General features: G+C 44.0%; 1 protein-coding gene across 1 annotated transcript; it reads right to left on the reverse strand.

The window, feature by feature from the left end:
- Positions 1–5,999: 5,999 nt before the first annotated feature.
- On the reverse strand, positions 6,000–20,954 carry ZDHHC3 (zDHHC palmitoyltransferase 3; the record flags this gene model as incomplete). Its single annotated transcript, XM_079538418.1, has 6 exons — positions 6,000–6,158; positions 8,781–8,911; positions 12,000–12,081; positions 13,895–13,991; positions 17,929–18,053; positions 20,649–20,954. 6 exons carry the CDS (start codon positions 20,952–20,954, stop codon positions 6,000–6,002), a joined length of 900 nt encoding a protein of 299 aa, XP_079394544.1.
- Between the last annotated feature and the right edge of the window lie 660 nt (positions 20,955–21,614).

Here is a 21,614-nt window from a genome sequence, read left to right on the forward strand (position 1 = left end):
CATCCGGAGGCATAAACCAGAGTTATGATTACCAAAATATATATATTTCCAAGAGATACAGGTTCTTTACTTGCATAGAAAGCCTGCTTTAAAAGACCATGAATGCTGCACATGGCCACTGTGATCCCATCCATCACGGATTGAAGCCCCATGCTGCAGTGCTGATGGAGCCCAGCCTGGGCTGGAGGTGAAGGCACAATGCCACAGGGAGGGGAAGGGGGCTGGTTTCAATTCCATGGAAATAACTTTGGTCTCAAGCTACCTGGTGGGAGTTACACTACGAGGTGGATGCCAAGGCTTGGAATGAAGCAGATCACTCCAACTCATGAGGACTTCTGCTGCTTCAGACTTTTGCCATGCTGTACCAAGGCGGAGCAGGAGGGTACCAAGGAGTGAGGGAATGCTCTGATTTCCTGATGCCAGCATTCTTCCAGCTCCTGCACCTTTGATGGGCAAAAATGTGGCAGCATGGAGCGGGCAGAGAGGAGTCCTCCTTTCATAGAGCTTTCTAGTTTCAGCTATTGAAACAGCACACAAACCCACACTGCTGAGGAGCAATGCAGGAAGTGGAAGGAGATCAGCCCAGCAATCAGCACTGTGGATACAGCTGTCACATTACACCAAATGCTGATCTTCCACGGCTGGTCTTCCTGTGGGGCCCTGCAACCCCACCTCCACCCACAGATGGGAGAGTTAACTGAGATCAGCAGCTCCCAGCTTCCACCTTATGCATCCCCACTTCTCCCTCTACAGATTCACATGTGTCCCCAACGTCCCTGTGATGCAGACCCTGCCGTGCAGACATGAAGGCTGGTGCAGAAGTGAGACAGGCTCAAATTCCCACACCGCACTGCTTCGTGCACTACAGCAAGACGATACCTCAGTTTCCCCAAGGTACAGCACGTTTCCCTTTACCAAGACATTTAGATAAACACACAGTTCCTTATGCATTTTTTTTCCCCCCAAATCTATTTTTTCATAGAAAAAGAGGAGATACACAGGGGGTCACTATGGTTCAAAAACATCTCCCCTTGTTTTCCTGGATTCTGGCCCCACTGTACTCCTAGCTTCCACCCCACCAGACTGTTTGTTACTTCATGTTTAAACTCCTTTATCACTGCCATGAGGAAAAAAACCCCTTGCAATACCCAGTGAAATTTGGGCTTTCATAAATAACTGAAAGTTAATCCAGGTCTTCCACAATACCTCGGTTTACCCCCCAACTCCTTCATCTCTCTCTCCCAAGGCGGTAATTATCTTTGCTGCATGTTACAGGGCCTCAGAGCTGCACAACTGGGGGTGGGAATCCAGGAGCACGTTGCCCAGGTGAGGTGTCACTGGTCAGTAAGGTGGGGGAGATGACAACAAGGCAAAACCAGCCCAAAACCAGTCTGGATCTTGGTTGTCAGAGTGCTGATGCCTGGAGCATCACCTCTGAATGCAGGCACTGGCAGGACGAGAGGCAATACTCATCCAGTCAGTGCCATGAGGACACGAGGCCCCACGGCTCCGGCCCCACACCTGGGTCTCTCCCTGAAGGCCACACAAGAGCAGCTCGGTAAGGCAGGACACAGCTGCAAAGGCCGTGTGGCTCTCACTTTGGGTTAAACTCGCTCTGGAGATTTGCATTGCTTCTGCTGGTGCTGGACCCGACTTCCCCAAGAATAGTCCTGAATTATATTCTGCACCAGAAGCACCCGAAGTACAATTAAAAAAAGACAAAACAACCCACCCTGCTTCTCCACCACAAGCAGTTAATAAAATAACACACCGCCTGGACGCGTCCCTTGGCCCCTGGGTTGATGCTCTGCTACTCATGGGGCACTTGGATGTTCACCTCCCGAGCCAGGAACTGCTCGATCTCCTCCTGCGTCATGGTGGCGGCCGCGGGCGCGGCGGGGGCTGGCGGTGGGCTCCTGCAGTCCATGTTGGAGAAGGGGTTGAGCCAGGACAGGGACGGGGTACCGCCGAAGGCCGCCTTCATCCCCTCCCAGCCTCTGGTCCGCTCCCAGGTCGGCTTCTGCTTCTTAAGGCGCTCGATGCCCTGCAAGAAGAGGAGAGTTTGGGGTCGTTTCACGTTCAAAATAGGTATTTGAGCTGCATCGTGGTGCTCACAGCTCAGCTACTGAGATGGACAGACAGGCAGAAATGGTGCTGTACCAACAAATTCATGCCCAGTAACATCAAATCCCCAAAACACGACTCAGCTCATGGACAGCCCCAACCTTGGCGAATTATTTGGTACTGCTTGGTAATAAGGCTTCTGGAAGGTCATCCCTCTTTCAAACTGAGACCTCTTCTCCCAGTGCTTTTAGAGTCCTTCCAACAAGTAACAAAATGCAATCACAACCTGAAATTTCACCCTATTTGGGCTTTTTTTCTTTACAATGGTTCAGCTACAAGAAAACTGCCGTATTTCCCAGTCACTGGAATTACTACAGACAGATGTTGCTTGGTAAAGAAAATCAATATGAGAACACGCATGTTTGGCACCAATTAAGAGCAAATATTGAGGAACGCTATTTCTGTTTCACAAATTGTCCAAGGCCAACCCCGGTGCGAAGGAGCACTGGGTCAGCTCCAACCATCCTCTTCCCACGGCCACCAGTAAGGACACAGGTTGACTGTCAGTGCTCAGGTCTGGAAGTCTTCTCTATGTAGAAACTTGGAGCACTTGTTTTTACTCCTACGTGAAGTCAGGCACACATCTTCATGCCCACCTTCTGCGTTACACACGAGATGGAGTCAGCTTTGCAGATGAGAGCGACAGTGACAAAGGTGACAGTGCAGAAACGCTGCTCCTCGAGAAGTGAAGACGCGGGACTGGAGGTTGGAGATGTTCAAGGAGAGGAAAAATGAGCAAGTTCAGTTCAAACCATTTAAAACAGCAGCTTTAGAATAGCGTGACACAAACCAGCCCTCCATTCTGATTCTGGAGGTGTTCTCTAAGTACCCACAAATCATCTCAGAGCTTTGCAAGGGGAAAACAACGACATGCGAATGACCTCTGTGGCACCACAACTGCACACCTAGTGAGCCTCATAATTAATGTGATATTACATAATTAACAAGCAGCAGCTTGCTTCCGCGCTAACACTGGGGAGAGAAAGCACCAAGCATGGAAAGCCTCCCTGGTCACGCCAGCTCTAACCCTGTCTTTGGTCACAGAGTCATAAAATGTTTTGGGTTGGAAGGGACCTTAAAGCCCACCCAGTGCCAACCCCATGTCATGGGCAGGGATGCCACCCACTGGCTCAGGTTGTGCCATCCAACCCGGCCTCGAGTGCCTCCAGGGATAAGGCACCACAGCTTCCTTGGGCAATTGGTTGTGTCACCCAGTTCAATCCACACTGCTAAAATGGGGGATAAGGCTTGTGAAGATTTCGAAGCAGCAAGCCCCATCTTTCCAAACCACCACCCATCACTCAGAACAGCATCTGCCAACCATGGCACTACGTGAGGTGGGCTCGAAGCTGTGCTAAGGGCAGCTCAGCACAGCAGGCAGGGCAGGGCTCTCCCTCTCCTCTCCATCCCCAGCCTTACTTATCCTTCCTGGGCACATATTCAAAATAGACAAAACTGTTCAAAATCAGCTCCTGTTCACATTCTGCCTGGCTGCCACAGTCAGCAGGGCGTGAGGAAGGTTACAGAAAGGGAGGGAAAGATAAAGAAAGGTTCCCAGATAAATAAGTTTACTTTGTGATGTGCAAGCGCAGATAAATAGAGCCAAGTGAGAAAAGAATCAGCAGTCAGGAACTTCTGTTTTACCAGCAGCTCTGTGTAATTGGCTCCTTGCCCCATCTCCCTCAGCACCCGTTTCTGTGCCGTGCCATACAGGGTGCTGGGGGCTCTGGCTCAGGAGCAGTGACCTGCAGACCGCTCTCACGGCTCAGAAGGAAGGCATTTGGTTCTTTTCATATGCTTGTAAAATCCAAAAGGAAGACACAAGCAGAACTTGCAAACACCGTAACTTCTCTCCACATCTGTGCTCCCATTTCTGTCAGCTGCACCAAAGCAGAACCAGCGCTTGAAATCAGGCGGTGCTGTTTGGGAGAGCCAGCAAGCCTGCCTTCCTCGTGTTGGTGCTGAGCCACATTGCAGCAAGTCACACTCTGAGATGCACAGTGCAAATAAGCCAGAGAACACCAGTTAGAGAGGCACACCAGGCACCAACATCCCTGCCAGCTCCGAACATCAGAAAGCTTGCCTGAAAAATACAATACTGGGTAATACTTCAACACTTTGTGTTTGTTTGAAACCAGAAATGAGTAATTACATTTTTGTTTTCTCCACAATGATCTACATGCCAGAACAATGCAAGCAACCTTCCTTCAAAATGCGTAGTGAATAACAGGACATAAAACAAAACCAGAACGTGCAATTCAGCAATTAATTACATGGTGAGATGCATTCATTCATTACCTATCTGGGTGACAAAAGCCAATCCTGCTCAGACCAAGCTCAGGAAACCGTTACAGATTTTCCCAAAGTTTCAAGAAATTAAGAACAGCAAAGAATTTTTTTGGAAAAGTTTTATTGCATTTGTTTTCCATATGGAAGCATTGACAGATTGAAAAGATGCAGCATTCACATTACTTCCAAAATGAGACATCCGCTAAACTTCTCCTTCCCTGATTTCCCTCCATCCCCCCATGGCTTTGAAGCAGTCTGAACACATCATCTTCCAAAAAATACGGCTTTTATTTAAACCAAGGAAAGAAAAGATTCCTTGGAATTCCTGGACACAGCTGATGAGTAGTTTTTCCTTTGTTCGCAATATTCTGATAAGTCTATAGGAGTAATGATCCAAAATATAGCCAAATTTCTGCCTGAACACAAGGCATCGGTCACAGTTATGAATGGTTTGGCCTTACCTGTTTCTGGAATGCCTTCTGTCCCTCCCCTTTCATCACCACACAGTCCATGAGGTACACATGCTCCTTACCACCACCAGTTCCCAGCTTTAACATACATACACACGGTGTGCGTTTGCACACAGGTGTGCACATACACAGTAAAAGATTCACAAAGCTCCACACCAGGCGATGCTAAGAACGTAGGATGGATCTCCCTGGCATAACGACACATCCCACCAAGGTCAGTCTTTATCCATCTGCCTCCAGGCATTCACACCAGTTTTTCAAAGCTATTTAACAGGTATTGCTCCAACAGCTCATTTACGGAGACAAACACACGCCAACACGATGCTGCTCCCATTCTAAGCATTTGAAAATCAAATTCTTTCTCTTTCTTTTCTGCAAATGTAAGGCATTTTAAAAATCCACAAAGTCTTCTAAATCTGCAACACAGTTACCCTAAGATGGCAACAATTTCCTGCGCACCAGGGAGGGAACGGACAAAATAATGCCAGAAAGATGAAATCGATTTTGTAGCCGGAAGGAAAAACGAGGGGGAAGCAGCGTTGGCAATGTTTGTTTTAGATACTTGAACTGCGTGCAATCACCAGGTCAACTGGCTCTCTTGCTGCGTTCTCATCTTGTGCCTTTTGGTAAAGTGAAGGGTCTACTTCCCAGTTCAAGTTCACTTCTGAAAGAGCAGCGCGCTCCTTCAGGAAGTCCAAAGGTGTCTGTGTAGGACTTGGCACTCACATGTCTTCCACAGAGCTCAGCACAGTCAGGAGACAGCATGAAAACCTACTCAGAAGAGGTGGGTCACAACGGAGAAGGAAAACTCCCTTCACATTAGTTATGCCATACAGAAAGCAGAGAGAAACAAAGGCCAGTAAAGTTAACATGATTAAGAAAAAAAAAAAAAGAAGAAGAAAGAAAGAAAGAAAAGCAACAGCAGCAGTTTCAGCCAGAGATATAGAATTATCTGAAGTTGTGGAATACAGGGCTTTTTTTTCTCTGCAATTATCAGCCATTCATTAGACATAAAAAAAAGTTTGTCTTGCTTTTCGTTTTAAACATTCATGGAAAATTTAAACAGTAGTGCTGCAATATGTTTCTATCTTAGTGGAAATGCTGGTCAAGAATTCCTCAGACCACATACTGGTATGGGTCTGCTTTTCCTTGGTCTGGTGTTGCGAATGGGCTAAGCCATGCTATAGAGAACGGATGGCCAAATACTGCTTTCATGTTCATCCATTTTGTTTTTTTAGCCCATCTTCTCTCTTCCTTTTTCAATTGCTCTATTCCCTGAAAACAGAAATATCACATTTTCAGTCAAACGCTCAGTTTTTGTCGCTCTGGGTTTGTGGAAAGGTCTATTCTCAGTTACCCCTTATCCAAAGGATGGAGTAAGAACATTAAAACGCATCTTTAGAGCCTCTCCTCTTTCCATTGCTTCATACTACTACTAATAGTGCTACTAATAAGAAGATAGAAAATGTTTCTCCAAAATAGAACTGTTTTAATTTTGTTCAGGCCTGGAAATTTCATCAAACCTTTTAAGACCTGACCTCCAATTGTCCGTATTGTTCAATTTAAAAAACCCACCACATAAAACCAAATACAAAGCACATACTTTAATGGCTGAAAGCATTACGTGCTAACCAGACGGGGAAAAAAAAAATCAGAGGAAACAATCATAGGTTTGCAGACAAAAAAACCCAATGAGATAATCTCTATAATGCTCCAAGATTCACCAAGCAAGTTCAGGAAGTTCAGATTCACCCATGGCTCCACGTAGCTAAGTCTGCCTCTTCATGTTTCACTACATCACTGCCAAAACATGCATGGGCCGACAGCAGGGAGAAAAGATTATATAAGATACCAACTGGAGAGAAATCATTAGCATTGTTTAGTACAGGTTAGAGGGAAAATAAAAATAAGCCATCAAGCAATCAGCTGGAACACTCACTGGTCAGTCACTTTTAAACCAGAACAGAAAAACCCCACAAACTCAAATTTGTGCTGTACAATAAACACAAATTGGGTCTTCCAGGAAAGCTATGACTGACTGAACACACTGCCACAGAAGCACAATTAACTGGTGCAGTCACTGGAGAGCATTATTTTTCCAGGGGTAGCGCTGGCAGGCAGATTGTTATGATTTTTAACTTATTATCTTTTGCAAGGTAAGCTTCTCCTGACCTTCACATCTCTCCTGTGCTATAGATTAATGCACTGTAATACATCTGTGTGTCTCAAGTTACCAGTTCTGGGTGCTCTGCAGAAAAAGCTCAGCCAACTGCAAGAGCTGCAGTGACCCCTGAGAATGTCACCTCCAGAGGTAACGGCACAATACTGGGGGATCTGGGTGCCTCCAGGCAGAGAGGAAGCATCCCAGGGGGCCAGCATGCACAGGACAGAGAAGGAGGTCTCCTGGGGATTGGAAGAAGGTGAGAAAGGTGACGACACAGTCCTGTCTCTAGAATGTGACAAAGAATTCTGAAAGGGGCCGTATCAGGTAGAATTTCACCTGGAAACATCCTGCACTCAAAACAGATTGTTTGCAAGACCCAGCTAGCTCAAAGCTAGCAAAATTAACAGACAAGACAGAGGCCTCCAAAGAGCAAAGTCTTTACTGCTGAGTATTAAAAAAAACAAAACATAAATCAAAAGCAAACCCCCACAACCAAACAGGGAGTGTCCATATCTTTAATTTTAGTCTGTGGCTTAAGTCCTTTCACAAGAGCTTCCAGAATTCGTGGGGATAGGAAATGAAGGAGACTTATTTGTGTACTTGACTATGGGAAGCAGCTTCTAAAAACTCCTGCCAGGTTTCAAAGACTGAGAAATTTGGGTGATGGTTTCACAGAGAGCATTGCTAATTTACACACTTATTGATTAACTTAGACAGGATCTGGTTCCATATGATACTGTACCCCATCGCAGAGGTCGCCCTGGCAGGACGAACAGCTGCAGCCCTCCTCTGAGCACAGAAGAGCCACAGTGTGAACATCAGCCTTTTGCAGAAGCCAGGCAGAAAAACATGCACTGTAAAGAAGGCTCAGGAGCGATGGGTTCTTACACACTGCAATGACAGTCACAGCTCTCCAATGGCAGCCAACATATTTATTCTAGCTTCAACTGGCCACGAGTAAAGCAAAGGATAAGGACAACTAAAGAAGGCAGGGTACTCTGGTCCCTCTTTTAAGACTGTAATTTCTCTTCAGTCACTCCAGTTAATTCCAGTCCTTTGATGTGAGCTATCGTATCTCTGAGCATGCTTGGTGAAAGCCAGCAGCATTCACTTGTGGGAGTATCACCAGGAGGCACCAGCTCCACCTTTACAGAAGCAGCAAGTGCAGCGACACCAGGGCAGCAACATTACTGCGTCACCTCTACTGTGATGTATTCAAACTTGGTGGCTTTGCAGCAGACTGTACCCATCACTATTGGACTGTATTCCATTTCCAGGAACGTCTCAAATTTCCCCTGCTTTCCCTCCCCACTCCTTGAGAATGGATTTTGAACAGATTAACAAGCAAAACTGAAAATTTTCTAGCACACAAAGCTGCATGTTGTGACACAACAAAAATCTGAAACGCCAGCGTAGCAGCACTTCATTAAAGGAAAAATATTCCTGAATCTACAGTTCTTGAATCTGTACAGAGTAGACCCCAATACCAATGCCTTACCTTACCCAGGGTAATGTCTGATCCCACAACATCCCAGCCAATAATTACGTCAGTGGACACCACTCCTCACAGTGACTTTCAGAGGACAATTTAGCACTGTGCTGATTCAGCTGGTCACAGTGGATTTTTCCTCAAAGGGTACACCTGAATTCCCCATGCAACGAGGCAAAACCCCGTAACTCTTTCTATTAACGGTGAGAGACAAGGTAAAGAAAAGAGGGTGTGGAACACCCACCGTTTCGTCGGTGCAGATGGAGTGTACTTGGGTCCCAAACATAACCGAGGTGAAGATGAGAAAGAGGAGCGCCTCAAAACACAAGAGGATGAGAAGGATCACTGTGGTTGGTGGAGAGAAGGAGCTGCATTCTGTGAAGACAAAACAACAGAGTTGGAAGGGGAGAGATCAGGTAATGCAGCAGCTGCAAAACACCCACTAGGCCATGAGTTTTCAGAATGAACTGCACGGTGATCATACTCAAAAAGGTGCACGGGGAAGCTCAGACTTCTTGAGGATGCACAACAATGAAGCAGTCACTCCTACAAGTTCCACAAGGCAACAAGAAAGCACCACAGGGTTTTTCTGTGTTAAGCAGCATCTCACCTTTTTCAGTGAGATGTTTTCCCAGCCTGCTACTCAGGAACCCATTCTACTCTCTTTCACTTATAGCACGGGTGTCAAACCTTTTGGCTTGCCAGGGCTGCACTGAGTGAAAGGGAATTGTCTTGGGCCAAATGTAAAATATATAATAAAGTAACAAAACTTATGTTTTTAACATATTTTTTATTAAAATGTAAAAAGCAGAGAGGAGCAAAACCATAAAACTAGTGAGATGCTTGGCCCTGTTTTTATGAAACTGATGCATCAGTGCCTGGTTCAATGGAAGTGGCTGCAATTGTTAGTGAGATCTCAAGGTGCTCGTCAGAGATTTTCAATGAAATGCTATTCTTCCTGTGATTCATCCTTGAAAACAACTGTTCACAAGTGCACATACTGCCAAAAAGCAATGATGTGAATAAGGTATGATTGTGAAGCACAGGATATTTTTCTCTGTTAAGGCAGACCTTATAAAAATCCAGTAACGAAACAAGACCGAATTTTCTTTGACTCTAATGTCTGACTGCAACTCTATACGTTCCATTTGAAAATGTGCAGGTAATGTATTTGCATCAACTGAAAATGGAGTCACAAATAAACAAAAAAAATGATGATTCTTTCGGAAATCTTAAAACCTATTCCCAAATTCCTTCATCAAATCAGAAAGCAGAGATGCAGATTTTTCGCTGTTCACAGGCCTGTGTTTAGCCAACACATCAAAATGCATGAGGCCATTTGCCATCACTTGAGCTTACCACAATTTGTTTCATTGCAAATGCTGTCATGGTTGAAACAGAAAAGATAAGCTGATTCTCACCATGAAGACACACATTTAACTCATTTAAATGAGCGATCAGATCCACCAAAAACTGTTAAATCTGTGAGCCATTTTTCATTTTCAAGCTCTGGCACAAATTTCATTCCACAAATGATTTCATATCACAAATCATAGCATCTTTTCAGCACTTTACCCTGACTTAGCCACCTTCCTTCAAAAAAGTAAATGATGTCCTCGTAACTGCATCCATTCTTTTAAGGAACTCCTGGAACTGGTCAGGATTCAATCCATTGGACTTTAATGCAATTCTCAGCTTAGATGATGATTTGCATGACATTATCCATTTTCAAAGCTTCTGCACACATGTTTTCTTGGCTGTATGATGTGGTGATATTTCATCAAGCGTGATTTTCTGGTGGCAGTTGCACCACCTTCTATTAATTTAATAAATCCCCCCTTTTTTACCAGCCGTTGCTGGGGCACCATCAGTAGCTACACCACATTATAGCTGCCACACTTTCCAAGCACTGCTTAATAAGCACATCATCAGTAAATAGTTCAGATTTATTTTGCTACCACGTGACTAGCTCTTATAACAGAGTCCATTTGAGTTTTTAACCTTATAAAGATTTTGTTGAGATGACAGACTTCGTCTTTGGTTCCACTGTCTTCACAAAGTGTTCCCTGATACGCATCAAATTTGGCAGCATGTTTTTGCAGGTAATGTTTTCCCAATTGTAATCTTTGAAAACTATCACCATTTCTTTACAAATTAAGCAGAGTGCCACGTTATTTGCCTTGAAAAACAAGCACCCATCTGTCCATTTTTTTGTTGAGCACACTTCCTTCGTCCGTGATTTTTCTTTTTCTGGGTTCTGTTTTCTTCTGAGATGCTGTGAGGTAGGCTGAAATATTAGTATTGGCAATCACTGCACTGTTCTCAACAGGTGCCACATGCAGTACGCACACGGCATCGTCACAAAAATAGTAAGAAAAGATGAGTATTTCTCCCATGAGCAGATGTGAAGCTTCGAGAGATAAGCAATAATCAGGCCCAACCAGCAAAAATGTAAGGCAGCTGGAACAACAGATCCACCTCTTGTAAACTTCCTCTTCTGCTGCCAAAACCTGGGACAGATGGGAAACTGCTTCCCCCACAGACACAGGCTTGGAGAAAGGGAACTTTCCTTTGATGTATCCTTCCTTCATGGTCCTTGCCACCACAGTCAAATCCAGATGTTCTCAGTGGCATTTAGCAGCTGGTTGGCAAAGTTCTGAACTGCAGAACAACCTTGTCAAATTCAGTTCATAAGTGAGTGCACCCATCCTCTACATTATTACAAGCTAATAAAACCAGTCCTTAAGCACAATGACATGTTTTAAGAAAAGGGAATTCTAAGAGAAAGGAAGGTAATGCCCTTCCAAGAAAAGGCACAAGCTGCACACACAACTTGTGGCACCTGTCTCATTAACTCAGCATTATCTAGAGGATTGCCCATACTCCCACTTTTTAAAAACATATCTCAAATGCTTATGGGAAAATTTGTTCATTTGTTGCTCCAGAACAAGGGCTGGCAGTTTGTTTTGGTTCTTGTTCATTTTTTGTGTGTGTGTGTGTGGAAAGGAATTCCTTGTTCTCGTGAGGGTGGATTTTTGGATCTGAGTTAATATGTTTTCCTGGCAGTCTTGCAAGAATGATTCATGTTAGCCTTTTAAAAAGAGCATACACATTCTCCTTATCTTGCTTTGGCATTCAGGAAATCAGTGCTGCATTTAGGGAAATAGTAGTTTACTGCACACATAGTATCTAGGAGTCTTTATGTCTCAGCTTCCTCTCAGGCAGTTTCAGCCCTAAGACAGAATAGGACATTTTTCAGGGCAAAAATCCTGGCAGGTCAGAAAAAATTATGAAGTTCCAGGATTGATCATTAAAAAAATAAAATTGAAGATCACATAACAGAGCTTTGATACCATTCTCCTCAAGATGATACAGAAGGGGTTGTCTTACAAGCAAACTGCATTATAAGGTCTTTTCCATACGCTAATCTGATATCTTAATGAGATGCTTCATTAGTACTCACTTGTCCAGTCCTCTTCAAAGCAATACAAGAAGTGAAATCCCACCATAATTAGAGCATGCAGAGAAATCAGTGCTATATACATCTGGAAAAAAAAAAAAAAGAAAAAAGGAAAAAGGATGCAATATAGGCATCAGGCAAAGACCAGAACGCTCACTTTCATCACCTTAAAATCAAGCGCAGTGTTCAGACTTAGAAGAACCCTACAACCAAAAATCAACAACCTCCATCCCCCAAATAAAGCAACCTGAAGGTGGTAAACACTAAGGTAACACCCAACTCAATGTGGCCTTACCAACAGCTCCAAGGGCATGGGAAGAAGAAGTTTAGTTGGAAGCCAGGCAGACACAAAGCCTGGTGTGCTGCGCCTCAGTGTGGCCTCCCAGACAGCGCACGACCCTTCCTCTGCTGAGCACAGTGCAGCTCTCAGATACCAGCAGCTCTCTGACACTCAGGTGTCATGCTGTCAAAGCTCATGTCCATGCTCTCAAGCACGAGAGCACCACAGTTTACCAGTGAAACAACAGCTAATTTGTTTTAGCCACAAGAAGCGCTTAATCTGTTTTCCAGATGTCATTTCTTTCCCTTAAATAAGTGTTTTTCCCTGAGGCAGACACTGGCATGGAAAATTCCTGTCAGCCTTCAACACTTTGTACTTAATCCATTTTTTTTTTTAATCCTGTCTTAGCTTTGCAACAAAATACTTCAAACCACTGGCAGTACTACACTACAGTTTACAGAGACAGGGCTAGAAGGATGACTTTCCTGGACCTACAGACTACTAGGTGTGAGGGACATTTTGTTACAGGGTGACCCTGTGGGAGCAGAAAAGGGTGACAGGAGAGCGTTTTGCCTCCCCTTGGAGCTGGAAGGTGCTGCCATGCTTTCATCTCCCCAGGTCTTAAAGAGAGTAAACAGGAACAAAACAAAAAGAATAAAAAAATCTTTTGTTTCCCTTGCAACTACACTGGCTGTTTAATAGAGCCCACTTGAAAGTAATGGCAGTTTTAAGGGAAACAGAAATCCTTTTGATATGATTAAAGCATCTTGCTTATCCCTTACAGTGAAAACAACCTTGCTCAAGAGAAAAAAAAATGGGTTTTGTTCTGTAACCCACATCCTAACAAACCACACTGTAGAAAATAAATTTTGGAGCAAGACTTCCCTCTTAATTCAAAGTTTCTCCCTTTCTACTTGCTAACATGAGAACACACTTCCTTGAACCTACAGATTTCTCCAAAGACTTATTAATAAAATAGGGCATCATTAACAAGCAGCCTTGCAACGCTCACGCTGCTCCCACAAGACATTTGCAGTCCTTTTGATGAAACAGATCTGCACCCTCCCATGTAAGTAGTATTCAAGTCTGTGCTCCTGCTTTCTTACACATTATGCTACAGAAAACAGCACAAAAAGTCAAACATCTCAAGCACAAAAATAAACTTCTTGCAAGTAGAATGTGAACAATGCTTTCCAAAGGGGAGGTAGATTTCCCTCTCCTTGCTTAAGATGCGACACCATCTCTTACTATGCAATCTCAGACAAGTGCTCCTTCAAGGACAGCATTTAGGTACCCTATATGTGGGTCCCAACTCTACCAAACACAGAGCAGAGTGAAAGAATCAACAAACCACATGAGTTGGGAAACAGCATGCCAATCACCTGACAAAGCAAGCTTCACAAAGCCCTGGCAAACACTTTCTGTTCTGCCTTTTCCTATATTGCTATATTGTGTGCGTTCCCCAATTAGTGAAACAGGAGTCTGCAGGAGTTCCCTGAAAAGCTCTTCTGAAACAGGAAAGAAAAGCAAGCCAGCATTGGAGCTGCTTCAGAAATGACATGCAATGTTTTGTGGCTGCACAGCGGGCAGCCTCAAACAACACATGTGAAATACTTACTGTAAACAGTACAAAGTACTTCTGGTTATTCTCTCCTACGCAGTTATTGACCCATGGGCAGTGATGGTCCATTTTCCGAATACACCTCTTGCAAACGCTGAAAGAAGACAGAACTTTATTTGTAGCACATTCCATTCCGGGAATACAAGATTTCACAGAAATTTTAGGAACACAAAGAAATGTAAGAACCAGAAGTGAAACGTAATGAGGTTCAATAAGGTCAAGCACAAGGTGTTGTTGCACTTGGGTCAGGGCAATCCCTGGGGTTATACATACTGGGCAAAGAACCCCTTGAGAGCAGCCCTATGGAAAAGGACTTGGGGATCCTGGTAGACGAGAAGCTGGACGTGAGCCAGCAGTGTGCGCTTGCAGCCCAGAAGACCAACTGTGTTCTGGACTGCAATAAAAGAGGGGTGGCCAGCAGGGAACGGGAGGTGATTGTCCCCCTCTACTCAGCTCTTGTAAAGCCCCATCTGCAGTACTGCGTCCAGGCCTGGGGCCCTCAGTACAAGAAACATGCAGAGCTCTTGGAACAAGTCCAGAAGAGGGCCACTGAGATGATCAGAGGGCTGGAGCACCTCTCCTATGAGGAAAGGCTGAGGGAACTGGGATTGTTTAGCTTGGAAAAGAGAAGGCTCTGGGGAGACCTTATTGTGGCCTTCTAATATTTGAAAGGAGTGTATAAACAGGAACGGGTATGACTGTTTATGAGTGTGGACAGTGACAGGACAAGGGGGAATGGTTTTAAACTAAGACAGGGGAGATTTAGCTTAGATATTAGGGGGAAGGTGTCACACATGTTAGGGGGGTGAGGTACTGGCACAGGTTGCCCAAGGAGGCTGTGGATGCCCCATCCCTGGAGGTATTCAAGGCCAGGCTGGATGTGGCTCTGGGCAGCCTGGTCTGGTGGCTGGCAACCCTACACATAGCAGGGGGTTGGAGCTGGATGATCATTGTGGTGCTTTTCAACCCAGGCCACTCTATGATTCTGTGAAAACGGAACCTCTAAATTTAAAACACATTAATATTTCTGGTTCTCTCTCTATGTCTGCTGAAATCAGCCACACAGTACAAAATGACCACCGTGAAAAATTCATGTCAAGCAATACACATTCTCATAATGTTATCAGAGGTTCTGCCAAAATACAGTTTGAAAAATACATTCAGGCAGATGGAAAAATTGCGTGTTAGTCTGATTTTAATCTAGATAGTCTCTGAAAACATCCACAGATTAAAAACTAACCAAAAATCCCACCTACAACACAAAGATGTGAAAAATGGTTAACAAGCAAGAACACTTCCCAGAATCATTAATCATAGGATCATATCATCATAGAATGGCCTGAGTTAAAAAGAACCTCAAAGATCATCCCCCCCCTGCCACAGGCAGGATCACCAACCACTGGACCAGGCTAATAGAAGGTAAAGGCTTATTTGTTATCATTATCTGCCAGCAGGAACTTGTGAAGAACAAAACTGAAGCAAACATGAGAATACACTCTTGAAAACAAGGTAAGCCACACGCTAGCATAAAACAGCCAGGGCAGATAGTCAGGAAAACATTACCACAGTATACATCCAAGGTACAATTAGATGTTAAAGTACTTCACAAAACCACACTTATAAAATCAAAATTCAAGTTCTTGCCAGCAGGCACACTGTGGCTTGAAGTCAAATAATTAAAAGACTGCTACTTTGTCTGAACATCATTCTCCTGATTAGTCAGGAACTGCTCCGAGCCTCATAATAAAAGAGGTCTTTCTCTCTGCTGCTTTCTCATATGATAGCAGATGAAAGGCTGTCTCCTGATACTGCATCACACAAACAAGCACAGAAATCAAATATGAAAAAGCACGAAACCCCAAAACAAACAACAATGGCCCCATAAGAGGGAGCAGCAGCAGCGATCCCAGAACACTTCTGGCGGATCTGAAACAGGAAGAATTGAAGGCTGCTTCATTTTGTTTTCATTTTTCTTCTCAGGATTAAAAACATTTTGACCTTTAATATAAACAACAATACCCAAACACTTAAAGAGAGCCTCAAATAAAAACATAAGCATGTTCTAATGAGCACTTATGAATAAATAATAGAAAAACCTCTCTCTGAACAGCCCTGCACTGACTGCACAGCGGGAGGAGTTAATCCCAAGGAGTCTTACCATGCCTGGCAATGAATGAGCTGCTACAGTCCTAATGCTAAGGGAATGGCTGCCTGGGCAGGCTGCCAGAGCAAGAGCTCAGGTAGGCACAGGTAGCCTGTTACCTACTGGTCCCAGACACAGTAGACAACAGCAGAAGCCTCATTTTGCTAGAATAAGCAACTCAAAAATGTTTTTGAGCTATGTGGTACTCAAATCAGGTTGTGTCATAAAAACAAGTTATCTGCCTGAAAATTTCAGACTTCAACAGGACAAACATCAACCTTTCACTAGGAAAAAAGGGAAAGAGGCAGAGGGAGAAGGGTGGATGGCATAAAGCAGGAGGGTGCCTCCCTGTACTCTAAATTAGTTTGTGTGTTTTTCTCTGCGAGCACACAGACTTCCCTTCAGCTGTGAAGCAGGTTGAGCACTAAAGCAACCCCTACAATTGCTGCCAGGTCCTAGTTCCCCAAATAGGGACAGCCTGAAGCAGTTAAACCAAAGAGCTCCACAAAGGAGGCAGCTAAGGCTGGAAGGAGACTTATCATTCTCTGCTTGTGTACCAAAAGGAGATGGATAAGAGGCAGGTGAAACTAACTGGTTGAAAAGGAAGCTCAGAACCAAGGACCAAAAGTGGTCAACAGCAGGAATTGCCCATACTCTAAAATACACTCCCCTCAACCGCCCAGCTTCCAAACACTGGAAGGAATGCTGCTGGGCACCAGGGACTCAAGTGAATCAAAAAGCACCGTGGTCCCTCATGCACACAGCTAGCAACAACTCCTGCTGATGCACATGCGCAGACTTGGGGTGTGAAAGTCGAACAGATTTCCACAGGGAACATTGGGCTGAAAATTCTCAACACCATTAATGCACAGTGGATGGGTTTTCCAAATTTTAACATCTATAAAATTAACTTAAAGAATGGAGAAAAGAACTGTGGAGATGATTTGCCAAACAGCCTTTTTCATTTGCCTACAGTATGAGTCATCAGCCAGACAGCATTTTAGCTGTGAAGCTTCATTCATAATTGAAGACGTGTCAGAGGGGATTTTACAGCGGCATTAATAAGTGATCGGAACAACCACATTGCTCCTACTGAATAACCAACTCCTGAGCTGGATTACGACAAAAAGCCAGCGACAAAAAATTTGCACACTAAAGCTCTGAGATCTGAAAAATGCAAACAGCAGAGCACGTTTGTTCAGCTCAGTCATATCCGTGTATTTCCCTCCCCACAAGACCTCTGCCTGAATCCAGTAACCACGACACGAGCTCTCTCAGTATGCATTGTGGTTTGGGGGTAGATAAGGAAAGGATACCAGTGCAAATTCATTAACTGATTACTGGAAAGCAGGTTCTCTTGTTTTAAAAACAGAAGGAAATGTTAGGAAGCAGTTACTTTCTTACTCACTGCTTTTCCTACCTATCTCACTACCAGTTGCTTTCTTCTGTTACACCGTTACCTGAACTTCAGTTTTAAATTAAGTATCATTTCTAAATCTATAGACAATAGGTCTGACTTAAAAGTAAAAAGGCCACTGACCTTTGAGACATTTATGTTGCACGGACTTTTGGTGTTTAATGAACCTTTTAAAGTCATTTTAAGTCTTTTTTCCCCACGACAGCCCGTACTACAAATCATAGAACGTCAATTACAGGTGTGAAGCAGCACTCATGTGAACTGTTTCTCACTTTGCAAGAAGCAGCCCTAGCCTGCTGAAGATGAAAACGTCCCTGAAAACACCTGAGTTTTTTTTACACGGAAGCTTGAATGCATCTGCCACTCCTGGCAACAGAATTTGAATGCCAAACTCCCAATTTAAACACTCAAGTCTTACACTCTAATAATATTCAAGCACACAGGACAATTCTTGAGGTCTAGAGACTTTACCTGCAGTGATGTGCTCTGTCAGGTTTGATGCTACAACATTTTGGGCACTTGTAAACCACCTGTCCTGGCTTTAGCTGTAAACTCTCAATGAACTCTTTTGTTGCGTTACCTTTGGGCACAGCACCCTGTGGAAAAGGAAATCAAACCAGAAGATTATCCTGTGAACACTGTCAGTGCTCAGAATAGTAGAGATGACTTAAAACTATGGAAGAGGAGGAAGAGAAAATAGGAATAAAAAATCTCTAATATCAACTGGGAGTTGGGAAGAGCAAGAAGGAAAAGAAGTTAAAACAAGGTGGTCCTAATATATGGATGTAATACGTAGAACAATATATTCAAACATCACTTTTAAAAACAAAATAAAGCAAGCAGCAGTACATCCTTACAGAAGGAATCAGGCTTTTGTAATCCCACAGTAATCTTCAAATATTGAAGAATTTTTACCCCCCTCCCCACATCTATCAATGGATTTTTCATCCCAGTGTTTGTCATCGCAAATTGAAGACAGCAGATGTTTTAATTCAAGTAGAAGCAGCTACTTCTGAAGTACCGTTGTGTACAGCAGCAGTTACTGATAAGCATCTAATACATTTATAGCTATACCTCTGTTGTGCATTTGATATTTAAATCAAAGTGTAACATTCAAACAGTGCACTCTTTCTAAGAATCCAAGTAAGAGCAGGCAAAATGTTCATTTTTGTGCAATTGTGACATTAAAATAAGTGTCTTTAAACAGGAGAAGCTGCAGAAGCCTGAACTTCCAGAAGTTTTCAAAACTTTCAAGAATTTCCAGCCCATGGCCATAAATTTGGTCAAAAGATTAAAAAAGGATGAAACGTGCGTATGAAATCACTGCTGGGACTCTGACACAGCGCATCCCTGTAGGTGTGGGCTTTTAGACTGAAATAAAACAAGGCACTGAACGGTTTAACACATTTCTGATGGAGCAGCCTCTTCTTAAAGCTATATTATTTCTCAGCAGCAATAAAGAATAATGCATATTAACAAAACACATTAAACAGGTATTATAGGGCTTTCCTGAGCAGTCTTGGGATTTTTCTGCACAAACCTCCCAACAGTCCTGGCCAGTCTAGGACTGATGACCAAGACCAGTTTACACAAAATAGTACAACTTATGCTCTCTAAGCACACAACAAAGCTCCAAACACAAGGAATGTTTTTAGGGAGAACACAGAGGAAGCAGTTCCTGAAAAGGATGATATGCTATCAATTCTGAAAAATACAGGTGTTCATTCGTTTTTGATAACAATTTCATTGCAGTGCTCTGCTTCATTCTTGATCCCAGATGTGCTGCTCTTCTCCATCTCCCACAGCTTCCTCCCTCCCAAACTCACACTGCCCACCCTGCCTTGCTGCACTCCCTCCCTGTGTTCCCTTCTCCATTTTGCCTAGCTGATTTCTTTCTAAAAATCTCTATGAAAAATAAAACAAAATCTCACTGGTTCCCTCCATCCACTCACAAAAATCCCACCAACCACACAGTGGGAATTAAGATACCTTTTCCAGATTCCTCTGTAGATTTTATCTGTTTCTCTGAAACTGTGCTTTCTCAGCCTACTTTAAAATGCAGCTTTTGTTTCAAGAGTGACCACTAGCTCTGTAAAATAACACCAGAGACCTGAAGGTCCTCGATATTAAAGCCACACAACATATAATAATTAACAACAACAATAAGTCTTATGTAACAAATTACTACAACCTTGTATTTGTGAGCCCAATGACCAGAAGTTTCAGCACCTCAACTACTGCTCTAAGTTCTGCCCAGAATCAGTAGCACTGAATCACTCTTTGCTTTACCACAAACTGCAAAACTACCCCAAACCAAGCAATTTTTGCAGCTCTGCAGCTTCTGGAAGAGCTGAAAAATCAAGCAATAAAAATTACACTGAAGTTTTAACAGTACCTAACAAGGTTTCAAGTAGGAAATGACATTTGGAGGGAATAATTTGTGTATCAGGGATGCATTGCCATTCCCAGCAGGAACAAAGACTCAGGAGGGAGGAGAGAAGGAACCTAAGCTTGTTTTTTGTTCCACAGTTTAGTGTGAATGGGGCTTTGAACTGAATGTACTTTTCAGAGGCTGATAAGCAAAATAAGCACAAGCCATTCTGAATAACCTTCGCAATATTAATCCATCTCTTATTAGAGAAGCAGTGTCCTACAAACAGAGGTAAGGGAGTGCCACAATCTATGCGCTTCCTGTCTGCCCAAGAACTTTCAGCTGGTAGCATGCTTATATAATATTTATTTTTGCACGGTCCAACAAATTTCATTAAAACACTAGTGTGAAAGATGGCTGCATTAAAACTATGCACGTTCTGTTCCATTCTGCTGAAGTAGTGCTTGCCAAGGCAGATAACCAGAACCAGCTTTTCCTGCTTTGCTGTTTTGTCAAGACATGACAAGCCACAAACATGAGATCCAGGATTTGTGAGAAAAGTCTCGGGGAGAAACGCTCTCCTCTTCAGTGCAGAAAGAGAAGCTGCTCTCACAGGGAGAATCTACAGTTGGGTCCTCAAGTTTGCATTTGACTTGAGTGGGATGAGGAATTAGCCTCCCACATCAGCAGCTTCTCTCAGCAGGCTGACACGCAGAAGTTATTTAAATCTGCCACTCACTCAGCAACCGAGTTACTCAACACTGATCAGATAAGAAAAACATTGCCTTGTTCTTCCCGAGACATGCAGAGAGATACTTACTGGATCTGTCAGCATAGCACGAAAATGTGAAGCCAAAGCGAGGAACGCCAAGGTGTTGAACAGCGTGCCATTGATGACACTATAAACGTAATCTCTTGAGGGAACCAGCATGACAAGAAGGACTACAAAGTCAGCGTAGAACACCAGCATCCAGGTGACAACGGCACACGCGATACCACAGCCATCTCGAATAAACCACATTGTTCCCAAGGAAGCGCGGCTAGGAGGTGGAACACACTTCTCCGGCTGGAGGTATTCGGGTGTCCTTTCAATATCTCTGAAGCGGTGGACTGAAGAAATCATCATAGGCTATTATGTCCATACTTGCATCTGAAAGAGAATCGGAAACAGCACTCACTGCCTCACAAGGCCCTCTGAGATCTTTTCACACAGCGGGATGGGATGGCGTGAGTAGAAACAGTGAAAAAGATGAACCAAATAAAAAATAATGGCTTTGGAAGCCAGACTTTCATACTTATCAGAACACCTCTTACCCAAGAAGACTCTCTAAGTGCTTTTCAGACTTGCTTAACCACACGCTGACTCCAGCCACCCCCACTGAGGAAAGGCAGCGAGCGCTCTGATGCAGAGCACAGTGGCCAGGTGGTGCCAACAGGAGCGGCGGCAGAAACACGTGGGAACCACCATGGGGAAAAAGAACAGAGCAGAGCCCCTTCTGCTGGGTCAGGCCCAAGGAACAAAAGAGAGCCTGGGGGCTCAATCTGCACAAACTGCTGAGCAGCAGTGGTAGCAACTCCTGAAGCAGCAACCATGCAAAGATTTTTATAGAACTCTCCAGTCTTGCCTGGACTGCGCTCTTCCCTCCTCCACTGGCTTCATGGCCCCTTGGAGTCTGCTGCTCCACTTCACTCCATCCCTTAATTGCGTTTGCTTTGTCCCCCTCTGGAACTCCTGGAGGCTTTGCAAGTGCCACTCACACACCCAGCCACTTCTTCTAGGGACATT

Source organism: Tetrao urogallus, assembly GCF_951394365.1.
Source record: "Tetrao urogallus genome assembly, chromosome: 7".
NCBI classification, from domain to species: domain Eukaryota; kingdom Metazoa; phylum Chordata; class Aves; order Galliformes; family Phasianidae; genus Tetrao; species Tetrao urogallus.